Source organism: Mixophyes fleayi, chromosome 12 (genome assembly GCF_038048845.1).
Source record: "Mixophyes fleayi isolate aMixFle1 chromosome 12, aMixFle1.hap1, whole genome shotgun sequence".
Taxonomy (NCBI): Eukaryota; Metazoa; Chordata; class Amphibia; order Anura; family Limnodynastidae; genus Mixophyes; species Mixophyes fleayi.
Genome location: NC_134413.1, coordinates 14,444,906 through 14,460,668, shown reverse-complemented (window position 1 = coordinate 14,460,668; position 15,763 = coordinate 14,444,906). Strand labels below are relative to the sequence as shown.

Below are 15,763 nucleotides of genomic sequence, written 5' to 3'. Positions count from 1 at the left end.
ATCCTATTGGCAGCGGCTGATTCCTCCCTAACTATTGGTCTATATACAGAGAGCTGCTGTGTTATTGGTTGGGAATTGGCGCATACTGATTGGCTGGAAAGTTGCTTCTATGATTGACAGATGAGATGAGCGCGGTGATTGGCTGACTGGAGCTCCGAGCTGTCAGTCCGGGGTGTCCCAGGGACACTGAGGGATGTCCGGGCTCCGCTGTGCGAGGGCCGCCAGGGTCCTAGCGCTGGGTGGAGGGGGCTCCAGGCTGCATGGGATCCGGGGTCACAGGTAAGGGGGGGGGGGGGAGTGAGCCAATATTATGTGTCACCTGCTGTGGGACTACAAGTCCCAGCATGGCTTGTTTTCAGGGCATGCTGGGACTTATGGTTCCATACTAGTTGGAGAAGCAGAGTTGTGTAAGAGGCCAGGATGTTGGTCTTTAGTGGAACATTATGGTTGTTGCAATGGTGGAGAAATAGACTGCACAGTGTAAGTGGTGCTCTCCCATTGTGTGCCTGGTTTCCTCTTTACTCTATAGCTGTATATATATTATAATTATTTCCAGAGACCCTGTACTTAGCTGGTGCATGATAAATAGACATTATTAGAGGACAAAATGTCATTTGTTTGCATTTCCAGTGCTCCTGTTCAGTAGATATAAAGCTCAGAGAATAAGCAAAGGATAAATAGAACATAATTCAGTATACTAATTAACAGGACCACTATTTGTGATTGAAAAAGTAACTTTATTTGTATAAAGTACAAAAAACACAAAGCAATACGTTACATTTAAGTGTACACAGTGAAACATAATCATGCATACATGTTAGTACAATACAGGGTATAAAGTACAAGATATAACATCCTACACTATATACATCAAGTACTGCACTAACCATTCAGACTTTAAACATTATCACATTACAAGAAAAGACAGTGGATGTGAGGGGGAGGTAGGTGAGAGGGGTAGGGTGGGGGAGTCACAAGCAAAATGTTTTATTGAGGACAGACACAAAGGGAAGGGTGCATAAATAGACATTACATTCAATAATAAGCCAGGCCTGTCCAACCTGCGGCCCTCCAGGTATTGTGAAACTACAAGCCCCAGCATGCTTCGCTGGTAGACAACCAGTTGATAGCTGGAAGGGCATGCTGGGACTTGTAGTTTCACAACACCTGGAGGGCGACAGGTTGGACAGGCCTGCTTTAAGCTGTGAAAGGGGAGGGGGTAAGGGAGGGGAAGCACAAATTGCACTTGGAGAATATTGAAAAAAATACTTTAGAATCAATTCACTAAACATGATGGGTGTTTAAAGTTCCAAGGTCCATTGAGAATGTATCACTTGTGATTTGCTTCCGATTTACAGGTTCAGCGACGAACTGTTTCTTATAATTATTACTAAAATTTTGGCAAGCGTGTCGGTGACCTTTGCTGTTCTTAAGTAGGATCAGAATGCAGAAAAGGTGGATTTTGACCTGTACTTACTTGTTGATTAAACACAAGTTAGACATTTGAAAAGCAAATTATATTTTGTCTTGGAATGCAGGTTGGAGGCTTGTACAAATCATTTGATAAGTGCAAACATTAAAATAATATTTCTGTAAACACAAACAATATTTTTGTGTTTGATTTCTAAATTGTTGTGATATACATGTTCAGAGGGGAAAAGATAGTAGCCCTGGTGGGTCAGCTTGGTGACTGTGCTATTTGCAAAGAGGACTTGCTAGTTTTTTATTTCAGTTTGTATTGTGACATGATTTCAATAGCTCTACTGCTGCCACTTTGAAAATGAGGCCGGTATGGCCAGCCACTGATGTATAAAATGTTTGCAATATCACACACGTTTATAAAGATGTTCTGCGTGCATGGATTTATTTGGGGAGTGGTAAGGTGATACCTGTTAAACATTGTGAGATGAATTCATAAAGCTTTTACACATTTAACTTTTTTCTTTTTTTACTTTAATAAACAGTTAACAAGATAATAAATTCATTCTGACATGAAAGTATTTAGTCATTTAAAAGTGGACTAGGACAAGTTACCATCATATTTAACAAAAGTGTTTGTGATTGGTTTGTTAAATATTCTTTATTTATTCAACGTTGTTATATGACGTGCTTTGTGCTTCTCTTAAAGTTTACAAGACTTTCTTTTTATTTGCTGATTAATTCACTAAAATTACTCATTGATAATAAAAAATAATTATTTTTGTCATTATCATTAGACTGTGAATAATGATTAATTCACAAAAACAATGTATATAACTCAGTGAATATTATGTTTATAAGAAGAAATTTATTTAGGAAGGCATGTCTGTGGATTCCATTCATTAGATGTGGACTAATCCACAAAGTCTCACATGGGCAAAAAAACAGTCAAATTTCATTTTGATCTCAAACGCAAAACAAAGTAACAGACATAATACAATATTATTTACAGGATGAGAAAATAACATTTGGCGTCCAAGTGGTATATTTACTAAACTGCAGGTTTGAAAAAGTGGAACCAATCAGATTCTAGCTGTCATTTTGTAGAATGTGCTAAATAAATGACAGCTAGAATCTGATTGGTTGCTATAGGCAACATCTCCACTTTTTCAAACCCACAGTTTAGTACATATACCCCCAAGTCTCCATATATTTATTTATGCTTATTTGATAGAGGTGCATTGTTTTAAACAGAATAAAAATAAATAAAGTGTTTCTAATACTTTCCACACATGGTGCAATTTGGTTGTTGTGCCCAACTGGGTAATGATTAGATCTGTGAGCAGTTTATCGACACACACATAGGCACACCAAGTTTTTCATGAAAGCTGTATACAATGCATTACCACTTCCAGGTCAGTCGGTAACCTCACACACACAGTGGTCAGCGGTAGTACATACTGGCAGCGATTTTAAGGCAGTTTGGTCTAAATCGGCCATATTGTCCGAGAATATGTGCGACTAGTTCTAGAACGTCCGTTCTTTACTAATAAGTAAATTTTATTTCAGCACATATGACGTGGTCGTTGTCGGCGGTGGAATTGTGGGTCTCGCCTCTGCCCGCCAACTCCTCCTTCGCCACCCAGCCTTCCGCTTTGCCATATTAGAAAAAGAAAATGAAATTGGTAAGATTTATCGTGAGTAGCTATGAAATAACCAACAGCTGTAAAATGTATAGAGCAACCATTGAGCCACGTATACTGAAACCGCACAAAATAAGGATAATAATTCTTATACGGGAGGCGAGGGATAGAAAAAAATCCATCTTTTTAAAACTAGGGAATAGATTTACTAAAGCTTCTATAAGGAAAAATGGAGGTGTTGCCTATAGCAACCAATCGGATTCTAGATATCATTTATCTAGTACATTCTAGAAAATGATAGCTAGAATCTGATTGGATGCTATGGACAACACCTCCAATTGAGCACCCGTGTGCTCAATGTGCTCCTGTCTCTCTGTATCCTCCGTTTTCCTGTCAAACAATGGAATAGAGATATAGAATTGGTCATGCGCACACAGCCCAAGGATTATTTTAGCTAAGGCAATGTCCTTTTTTGGCCACTTTACCACAGAACATACTCACTATGAAAGTGTATCTAACCACTTCCTGTCTCTACGTTGTCTCCAGCTGCGATCACTTTCCCTCATGCGCCCAACAATGTTACTTTTCTTTATTTTTTAGTGATAATATCTTTCGACACCAGTGCAAACCTAGTATATTCAGTTGTCCATGCTCTCAGGCTTCTGTTTATTTTGTGTTTTCCATTTTGTGGAGGTAAATCTACACAGCCAGTGCCACAGGGAGTAAATAATGTTCTGTCATTCAGCCAAAATTCAAGTGCGTATGTAAGATCATGTCTCTTGTATTTAACAGCCTTCCATCAGAGCGGACATAACAGCGGTGTGATTCATAGCGGAATATATTACACTCCGGGGTCTCTGAAAGCCAGACTGTGTGTGCGAGGGTCCGCACTACTATATAACTACTGTGACCGCAAGAGAATTCCGTACAAGAAATGTGGGAAGGTATATAGGATAATACTTCCGAGATATGGCGATGGGTTACATGACCATTGTGCTATTGTTATATTTAATTGGTGTTGTAGTTTTGATGCATTGATGTTTTCTCCAGCTAATAGTAGCTGTACAACACCAGGAGATACCAAGACTCCAAGCTTTATATGAGAGGGGGCTGCAGAACAATGTGCCGGGGCTTCGCATCATCGGTGCAAAAGATATAAGGGAGAAGGAACCCTACTGCAGGGTAAGTGCCGTGCCCAATAAATGCACACTAACCCCATTTTTTGTTCCCTTTAGCATTTGCATAATATAAATATTGATTGTTGAACATGTAATAATATTGTTGTCGCATGATCTTACCTAACTTCTACACAGATGTTACAAACACTATGCAAGCTCAACCCTACAAGCAGAGAGCATTTGTGTTTGCCTCTGTAATCCCGTAGGCACAAAGAGGCATATTGCATGATGTCAGCATAAGTGGAATAGAATGTATAATGAAACACAACTGCAAGAAGGGAAATTCCAAACACAAAAATGTGTAGGTGAATCACGATTTTAAGCCCATATTTACCTATTGGTCCACCAGGCAAATACATTGCAGTTTGTAGTGCCTACCTGGTAAATAGACTGTTTACCTGCCACAGTTTGGTGTAGTAAGTTCTCTGTCTTGTCAGTCTGCCCGGCTAATATTATCCTACCATCATCATCATCATCTATTTATATAGTGCCAGCAAATTTCGTAGTGCCTTACAATTGGGAACAAACACAGTAACAGAACAATACTGGTAATACAGACAGACAGAGGTAAGGGAGCCCTGCTGGCAAGCTTACAATCTATGGGACAATAGGAGTTTCATACATGAGGTTAGGTGCTAAATATTACATTTTGGTCCAACCAGATTGCAAAGGTAGAAAGTGCTTAGTGGGCTGTATGATCAGTCACACAGCAATGATGGTCAAAGGGTTGTTGTCTTGTGTGAACTGTGTAAAGGGTGGTAATAAGTTAATCTAGGGAGGTAGTAACGTGAAGGTGGTCTAATAGTGCTGGCCTAATCTTACCATGTAATAACATGGTCTAATAGTTGTCCTGAAATAATACCACACTGGGCTTCCCTTCGTCTGTCTTTCCAGGGCGTGATGGCGCTGGACTCTCCACACACAGGGATTGTGAATTACAGACAAGTAGCTCAGTCCTACAGCGATGATTTCCGTGATGCGGGGGGCAGTGTCCTGACAAGTTTTGAAGTATCTGACATAAAAATGTTGAAGGAGAGCTCAGCAGGCTCCACACAGGGTGAGTCGCACTGAACCCCGTCTTTCATGCTCCGCTAACTACTATACAGCCGAACATTTGCTTGTAAAAGTGTAACTGCTTTTAATATTTACTTTGGTGTTGAGGCATTTAGCAAGGCTGTGCTGTGTGATTGTGATTGATGTATTAAAGTGCATTATTTTGATAGCTGATTATACATTGCAGAAAATGGAACAGTATGTGTAATATATGTGTGTGTGTATATATATATATATATATATATATATAATATATAATGTGTATAGATATATAAATATATTTTTCAAAATTAGTAAGCACCAGCTTTCTGATTTATTTCTCTCTAGGATTAGAGTATCCAGTTGTACTCCGAAACACAAAGGTAACATAATTTTCTACTTCTTAAACAAGCTAATACTACAGTATAGATTTGACTAATTGCCTCTCTTCCTATCCACATATCCAAGAGCCATCCTTTACATAAAGTTAGAGACTAATGACCTGTTTAGGTTGTACTTTGACATTACCAGGACAATATATGGCAAACAGTATAATTAGAATTTCTGGTTTTCACTGTTTAGTGACTTGAAAATCTAGTGGTTTACTATTCATATCCAAACACATCTGTATTTTTTAGTGATAAATACAAAAATGAAAACTCTTTTGGTGGTTTGTTTTTATTTTAAACAAGGGCGAGTTGGGGTGACAGAGGATTCCAGGGGACAGGGATCCCTCCCATCTTGCTTTTTAATTTACAAAAAATGTGTTTATTTATTTTAATGCCATCCCCCTATGCCAAGTTCTGTATTAATAAGCATGGTGATCGTTGGCTAACAGTACCAATCAGGGTCCCCTCTCAGCATTGGGTGACCTTTCACACTATCCTGTCGGTCACAATCCCACTTGCTGCCCCCACACTTACTTCGTTATAGGTACAACTATTCTAATAAGTGTACAATAATCACCGTTGTATCTGAGCCTAGGGGGTCCTCGGCCTATTGTTCCCTGATACAACCAACAGCAAGAAGAACATTGTCACATACAAGTTATATAAGTCATATCTCTGTATTACAGGGAGAAGAAGTTTATTGTAAGTATGTAGTGACGTGTGGTGGGCTTTTCTCGGACCGGTTGTCCCAGATCAGCGGATGTAGCTCGGAACCGCGCATCGTTCCGTTCCGTGGGGATTATTTGGTGCTGAAACCGGAAAAATGTTATCTTGTTAAAGGGAACATCTACCCAGTAAGTATTACCTTCGGCCTCTGGCTGGGACGGAGACACCTAACTCTCCTATGCACACAATCACTGGCTTTTTGGTGTCTACAGATGCATAGATAGATGGGTAGATACAAAGAACATTCAAGATAGTTTGACCTTGCACTTTCCAGAGGAGATAACTAAAATTCTTCATAAATTAGCGCTTAGATGTAGATGCTTCAGATAACCTGGAACACTGTTTTCTACCTTTATCAATCTTTATGAAATACCATGTTATTAAAATGTATTTACCTTTTTATTGATCTAGCAGCACTAACCTAAACTTCCTTTGCTTTAAGAGCAGAGATTAGCAATACAACAAGCAATGGAGATAATAGCCAGGGATATTAGAGCTAGGAGATAAGGAAGTATAGTCAATTTACCAGTAAGCCACATGGACTAATTCTGCTGTTTAAAAATATATAAATGGTACATTGCAAGTAGATTACAACACGTCATGCTCCATACCAGACTCGAGTTTCTGAAACCAGTGTGACCACTTATTATCTACAGGTGACTATCTCTATGATATGGTGTGGTCCAGTGGTCCATTGTATTTTCTTGCTGGACCTGCTATCTGCTGACACATTGATCATCATTTGGAGCGAGTCCTAGTGGTACAGTGGTATATTGGATATACTTGCGTATTTTACCTGGTAGGAATTGGGACAATCCACTACCGTGCCCAGAAAATGTTAAACTGCATCAACGGCCGACCTCCCTTTTTCTCGGCCTCTATGGTCACAAAAAACCTCTGAACTGTGCTAACGTTGCCAATCTCATGCCTATCCCACCATATTTACTAACTGTACTAAGTACCCCGATCTGTAATAGGTCATGTATGTGAGATTCACGCTTCTCTCCATATTGGGCTATAGGTTCCAGACCCTCGGTTTCCCTTTCTCGGAGTACACTTCACCCCACGGATGGATGGAAGTGTTTGGCTTGGGCCAAACGCAGTGTTGGCTTTCAAAAGAGAGGGCTACAGGCTATGTGACTTCAACAGCAGGGACTTTGGTGAATCTGTTACATACAGGTAAAGAATTAGAATGTTGAATCCTCTGTTATAGATCCTCTAAAGAGGTCACTTTACACCAGACGCATCTCTTTCAACTGCTGTGACTTGTATTGCATGATTGCTCACCCTCGTAGCATGAAGATACTCTCCTCTTATTAGAGATGAGTGGGCTCGGATTCCGCTAATCCGAGCCCACCCGAACAGTGCGGATCCGAACGGGATCCGAGCACTGTTCGGATATTTCCGGCGGGCAAAAAAATTGAAAACGAGGCTCTGTCGTCCAAGTCTCGCGTCGAATCATCGCGAGGGGTGGGAGGGAGGGCCCAGAACAATTCCATCTTGTACCTCTTTTTTTGGCATTATGTGCTCAAGCTACCTCGGTGCAACCTTTTGGCCTAAAAACAATATTGTGAGGTGTTCAGAATAGACTGGAAATTAGTGGAAATGATTGTTATTGAATGTTATTGAGGTTAATAATAGCGTAGGAGTAAAAAAAGAAAACACAAAACTGTTTTTTAGCACTTTCTATGCTCTTTTAAAAATAAATCAGAACCAAAACCTTTCGTCGGATGTTTTGGCAAAACAAATCAGAACCCAAAACACTAAAAGTAGCCGGTGCACACCCTTACTCTTATTACCATTACCATCACCCTCACACCTACCCAACTCCCACCTATACTAATACACCCTCACACCTACCCTACTCCCACCTATACTACTCACACTGGTACACCCTCACACCTATCCAACTCCCACCTATACTACTCACACTGGTACACCCTCACACCTACCCAACTCCCACCTATACTACTCACACTGGTACACCCTCACACCTATACTACTCACACTGGTACACCCTCACACCTATCCAACTCCCACCTATACTACTCATACTGGTACACCCTCACACCTATCCAACTCCCACCTATACTACTCACACTGGTACACCCTCACACCTACCCTACTCCACCTATACTAATACACCCTCACACCTACCCTATTCCCATCTATACTACTCACACTGGTACACCCTCACACCTACCCAACTCCCACCTATACTGCTCACACTGGTACACCCTCACACCTACCCAACTCCCACCTATACTACTCACACTGGTACACCCTCATACCTACCCAACTCCCACCTATACTGCTCACACTGGTACACCCTCACACCTACCCAACTCCCACCTATACTGCTCACACTGGTACACCCTCATACCTACCCTACTCCCATCTATACTACTCACACTGGTACACCCTCACACCTACCCTACTCCCATCTATACTACTCACACTGGTACACCCTCACACCTATCCAACTCCCACCTATACTACTCACACTGGTACACCCTCACACCTACCCAACTCCCACCTATACTGCTCACACTGGTACACCCTCACACCTACCCAACTCCCACCTATACTAATACACCCTCACACCTACCCTACTCCCACCTATACTACTCACACTGGTACACCCTCACACCTACCCAACTCCCACCTATACTGCTCACACTGGTACACCCTCACACCTACCCAACTCCCACCTATACTGCTCACACTGGTACACCCTCACACCTACCCAACTCCCACCTATACTGCTCACACTGGTACACCCTCACACCTACCCAACTCCCACCTATACTACTCACACTGGTACACCCTCACACCTACCCTACTCCCACATATACTACTCACACTGGTACACCCTCACACCTACCCTACTCCACCTATACTAATACACCCTCACACCTACCCTACTCCCACCTATACTACTCACACTGGTACACCCTCACACCTACCCTACTCCCACATATACTACTCACACTGGTACACCCTCACACCTACCCTACTCCCACCTATACTAATACACCCTCACACCTACCCTACTCCCATCTATACTGCTCACACTGGTACACCCTCACACCTACCCTACTCCCATCTATACTGCTCACACTGGTACACCCTCACACCTACCCTACTCCCACATATACTACTCACACTGGTACACCCTCACACCTACCCAACTCCCACCTATACTACTCACACTGGTACACCCTCACACCTATCCAACTCCCACCTATACTACTCACACTGGTACACCCTCACACCTACCCAACTCCCACCTATACTACTCACACTGGTACACCCTCACACCTATACTACTCACACTGGTACACCCTCACACCTATCCAACTCCCACCTATACTGCTCACACTGGTACACCCTCACACCTACCCTACTCCCACATATACTACTCACACTGGTACACCCTCACACCTACCCAACTCCCACATATACTACTCACACTGGTACACCCTCACACCTATCCAACTCCCACCTATACTACTCACACTGGTACACCCTCACACCTACCCAACTCCCACCTATACTACTCACACTGGTACACCCTCACACCTATACTACTCACACTGGTACACCCTCACACCTATCCAACTCCCACCTATACTACTCACACTGGTACACCCTCACACCTACCCTACTCCCACCTATACTGCTCACACTGGTACACCCTCACACCTACCCTACTCCCACATATACTACTCACACTGGTACACCCTCACACCTACCCAACTCCCACCTATACTACTCACACTGGTACACCCTCACACCTATACTACTCACACTGGTACACCCTCACACCTATCCAACTCCCACCTATACTACTCACACTGGTACACCCTCACACCTACCCAACTCCCACCTATACTACTCACACTGGTACACCCTCACACCTATACTACTCACACTGGTACACCCTCACACCTATCCAACTCCCACCTATACTGCTCACACTGGTACACCCTCACACCTACCCTACTCCCACCTATACTACTCACACTGGTACACCCTCACACCTATACTACTCACACTGGTACACCCTCACACCTATCCAACTCCCACCTATACTGCTCACACTGGTACACCCTCACACCTATCCAACTCCCACCTATACTACTCACACTGGTACACCCTCACACCTACCCTACTCCCACCTATACTGCTCACACTGGTACACCCTCACACCTACCCTACTCCCACATATACTACTCACACTGGTACACCCTCACACCTACCCAACTCCCACCTATACTACTCACACTGGTACACCCTCACACCTATACTACTCACACTGGTACACCCTCACACCTATCCAACTCCCACATATACTACTCACACTGGTACACCCTCACACCTACCCAACTCCCACCTATACTACTCACACTGGTACACCCTCACACCTATACTACTCACACTGGTACACCCTCACACCTATCCAACTCCCACCTATACTACTCACACTGGTACACCCTCACACCTACCCAACTCCCACCTATACTACTCACACTGGTACACCCTCACACCTACCCAACTCCCACCTATACTACTCACACTGATACACCCTCACACCTATCCAACTCCCACCTATACTGCTCACACTGGTACACCCTCACACCTACCCAACTCCCACCTATACTACTCACACTGGTACACCCTCACACCTACCCTACTCCCACCTATACTACTCACACTGGTACACCCTCACACCTACCCAACTCCCACCTATACTACTCACACTGGTACACCCTCACACCTACCCAACTCCCACCTATACTACTCACACTGGTACACCCTCACACCTACCCTACTCCCACCTATACTACTCACACTGGTACACCCTCACACCTACCCTACTCCCACCTATACTACTCACACTGGTACACCCTCACACCTACCCTACTCCCACCTATACTACTCACACTGGTACACCCTCACACCTACCCAACTCCCACCTATACTACTCACACTGGTACACCCTCACACCTACCCAACTCCCACCTATACTGCTCACACTGGTACACCCTCACACCTACCCAACTCCCACCTATACTACTCACACTGGTACACCCTCACACCTACCCAACTCCCACCTATACTGCTCACACTGGTACACCCTCACACCTACCCAACTCCCACCTATACTGCTCACACTGGTACACCCTCACACCTATCCAACTCCCACCTATACTACTCACACTGGTACACCCTCACACCTATCCAACTCCCACCTATACTACTCACACTGGTACACCCTCACACCTACCCAACTCCCACCTATACTGCTCACACTGGTACACCCTCACACCTACCCAACTCCCACCTATACTGCTCACACTGGTACACCCTCACACCTATCCAACTCCCACCTATACTACTCACACTGGTACACCCTCACACCTATCCAACTCCCACCTATACTACTCACACTGGTACACCCTCACACCTATCCAACTCCCACCTATACTACTCACACTGGTACACCCTCACACCTATACTACTCACACTGGTACACCCTCACACCTACCCTACTCCCACCTATACTACTCACACTGGTACACCCTCACACCTACCCTACTCCCACCTATACTACTCACACTGGTACACCCTCACACCTACCCAACTCCCACCTATACTACTCACACTGGTACACCCTCACACCTACCCAACTCCCACCTATACTGCTCACACTGGTACACCCTCACACCTACCCAACTCCCACCTATACTGCTCACACTGGTACACCCTCACACCTACCCAACTCCCACCTATACTGCTCACACTGGTACACCCTCACACCTATCCAACTCCCACCTATACTACTCACACTGGTACACCCTCACACCTATCCAACTCCCACCTATACTACTCACACTGGTACACCCTCACACCTACCCAACTCCCACCTATACTGCTCACACTGGTACACCCTCACACCTACCCAACTCCCACCTATACTGCTCACACTGGTACACCCTCACACCTATCCAACTCCCACCTATACTACTCACACTGGTACACCCTCACACCTATCCAACTCCCACCTATACTACTCACACTGGTACACCCTCACACCTACCCAACTCCCACCTATACTGCTCACACTGGTACACCCTCACACCTACCCAACTCCCACCTATACTACTCACACTGGTACACCCTCACACCTACCCAACTCCCACCTATACTGCTCACACTGGTACACCCTCACACCTACCCAACTCCCACCTATACTGCTCACACTGGTACACCCTCACACCTATCCAACTCCCACCTATACTACTCACACTGGTACACCCTCACACCTATCCAACTCCCACCTATACTACTCACACTGGTACACCCTCACACCTACCCTACTCCCACATATACTACTCACACTGGTACACCCTCACACCTACCCTACTCCCACATATACTACTCACACTGGTACACCCTCACACCTACAACCCAACTGCACAAAAGCAGCTGATAAATCCACCTCCCTCGTTGTGTTGACATCACAACCCCCCCCCCCCCCCATCCAGCAGGGGTGCGCAGCCTTCGGCCGCACACTATGAACAGGTCCGTGATGGCTGAGGAGTAGACAGGTATTTTTAAATACAATCAGAGTGGCCGGGCAGCACCCCCTCCCCCCAATCTAGATCCACCCCTGCTTACAGTTGTATATAACCTTACAGTTATATATAAGTAGATATTTCCTTACATATTGAAATTATTTGTTTTATTCCAAGTCTAGTGGCCTAGTGGTTAGCACTTCTGCCTCACAGCACTGGGGTCATGAGTTCGATTCCCAACCATGGCCTTATCTGTGTGGAGTTTGTATGTTCTCCCTGTGTTTGCGTGGGTTTCCTCCGGGTGCTCCGGTTTCCTCCCACACTCCAAAAACATACTAGTAGGTTAATTGGCTGCTATCAAAATTGACCCTAGTCTCTGTCTGTGTCTGAGTTTGTGTCTATATTAGGACATTAGACTGTAAGCTCCAGTGGGGCAGGGAATGATGTGAATGAGTTCTCTGTACAGCGCTGCGGAATTAGTGGCGCTATATAAATAAATCATGATGATGATGATTCTTCTATTTAAGTGGCCTCCGTAAACTGGTGTTGAAGAATCTGGTTTATGGCGTTGGAGAAATGTATCGGGCATGTTTCCTGCGTGCACAGCTCAAGGAACTTCAGAACTTCATCCCAGAGCTGTCGATCAGCGATATTGGCAGGTGAGACCTGTACTTGCTAATACAGAGTCTAGTGAGGAAAGGGATGAAGGCGTGGCTTTAAAATGTTAAAGTGCATCTGTCCGAAGGATTTAATTTCCGATACGGTAATCACAGGCAGTCGGTTGTGCTCCACTTGTTGTGGGACCACAAGTCCCAACATAACCTTGGAATTATTAGAACAATTATACTGTTCAGAGGTGACCTTCTGGGGAAGCTTAGACTTATCACTAAATTAGCTGTTAATTGGTGGATTTGTAGTGAGAAAAAATACTGAGCCAGAGCCTCTATGAGGATTTTGGTCTGTCAGCTGCACCAAACTACAGCTAAAAAAATACACCAATAACAATAGGGGAGCGCCAGACCTCTGAAAACTCCCCATATAGGGTAAATACAAATTTTATTGCAATGTTATATGCAGTGACTGTGATCTCACTCCTGAATGGCAGTAAACCCTGATCCCTGCAGAAATTCCTCAGAGAAGAGGGATCTTAAAAATGATATATAGTGTTAATAACATTTCACATTTTGCAGCTTATACACAGCTGATGATGATGATATAGTGCATTTATTTATATAGCGCCACTATTTCTGCAGCGCTGTACAGAGAGCTCACTCACATCAGTCCCTGCCCATTGGAGCTTACAGTCTAAATTCCCTAATACACATACACAGAGAAAGACTTGGGTCAATTTAACCTACCAGTATGTTTTTGGAGCGTGGGTAGGAAACCGGAGCACCCAGAGGAAACCCACGCAAACATGGAGATAACATACAAACTCCACACAGATAAGGCCATGGTCGGGAATTGAACTCATGACCCCAGTGCTGTGAGGCATAAGTGCTAACCACTAAGCCACCATGCTGCCCTTATATTTAAGTAGATGGACGATACTCTTTAATACTATACTTAGGTCTGGTGGCCCTTCATTGTACATAATGTTTAATCCCCGAGTTGTTTGAAATGTAAGAACTCCACCCAAAATGAAAGAATATAATATTAGGTGGAGTTTTATAGGGTTACAAAGTATTACCACAGAGGCCATACCACACAGTGACACTAGAGGGCACTGTGCATCAAACAAAAACAGAAGTGTGCAGACTGCCAGTAATGCTATAGTTTGGTTTTCATTATATTTCTTCCTAGCAGTCATCCTGTAATACTGACTTATGTTTGCGTTTGGAGGGGGTTACTTACTAATATTTGCACTCCCAATTTAAAAAAGAAATGCACCAAAAAATTAGTTGTTTTTTGTTGTTGACAGCCTGTAAACCTGTTTGCACCTTTATAACGCTGCATTCTCCTAATCCGACCTTTTCTCACACAGGGGCCCCTCGGGTGTCCGAGCGCAGGCACTGGATAGAGACGGGAACCTGGTAGACGATGTTGTCTTTGACGGAGGTTCCGGGGACATCGCCAGTCGCATTCTACACGTCAGGAACGCCCCATCACCGGCCGCCACCTCTTCCCTGGCCATAGCGGAGATGATCGCTTCTGAAGTGGAAGAACGGTTTGGACTGTGAGAGGGCTACACCGCCATCCAAGTTGTTTAATAACAATTAAACTTTGAACTTCGTTAGACTGCCATTGAATGACCTTAGACTTACAATGACTACTCAAAACCAGCGTCCTCATATTGGTGATTTTGGAATCTTGCATCTAGACAGCATCTTTCTGTGCACTGTGTCCACCAAATAAACACTGACAATCATCCTACATGAATATATTTTAACTGGGCTAACAGTATGCTGTGTATTTATTGTGTGATTGGTGCTAAATCCAAGGATTGCATATGTAAAAGTTTCCATCCCTTATTCAAAAGTACTGTTGCTAGGTTACAGCACTTCTACTATTCATTCCACACAACTCACGTGTTCAGGAGAAGAAGTGGGTGGGGCTAGAATCTGTATCCAACCAGAGTATTGGATTCTAAGCAGCAGCACAGAGCATCTCAGGTCACCCAACGCCTATGTGTCTATTAGGCAAGTTATAAGTAGGAGTAGTTAGGCCAACATATAACGGATCCAAGCATCTAACCATTAACAGAAGTACAGAGTAGGTCTGATGGGCTCGTTCCAAACTGCTGAAGGAATATTGTTATATCAGATGCACAAAGTTCATACATCCCATTGTTTATA

General features: G+C 44.0%; 1 protein-coding gene across 2 annotated transcripts; it reads left to right on the top strand.

Annotated features, from left to right (window-relative positions):
• Nucleotides 1-132: 132 nt before the first annotated feature.
• Nucleotides 133-15,357, top strand: L2HGDH (L-2-hydroxyglutarate dehydrogenase). 2 transcript variants are annotated; one of them, XM_075192575.1, is made up of 10 exons: nucleotides 136-279; nucleotides 2,989-3,104; nucleotides 3,855-4,006; nucleotides 4,113-4,244; nucleotides 5,135-5,297; nucleotides 5,621-5,655; nucleotides 6,348-6,515; nucleotides 7,409-7,566; nucleotides 13,496-13,627; nucleotides 14,953-15,357. In XM_075192575.1, the coding sequence occupies exons 1-10, from the start codon at nucleotides 194-196 to the stop codon at nucleotides 15,146-15,148; spliced, it is 1,338 nt and encodes a 445-aa protein (XP_075048676.1). In that variant the 5' UTR covers nucleotides 136-193; the 3' UTR covers nucleotides 15,149-15,357. The 2 variants fall into 2 exon arrangements, with proteins under 2 accessions (XP_075048677.1, XP_075048676.1); XM_075192576.1 differs by lacking the exon at nucleotides 13,496-13,627 and having other exon boundaries at nucleotides 133-279.
• The last annotated feature ends 406 nt before the right edge of the window (nucleotides 15,358-15,763 follow it).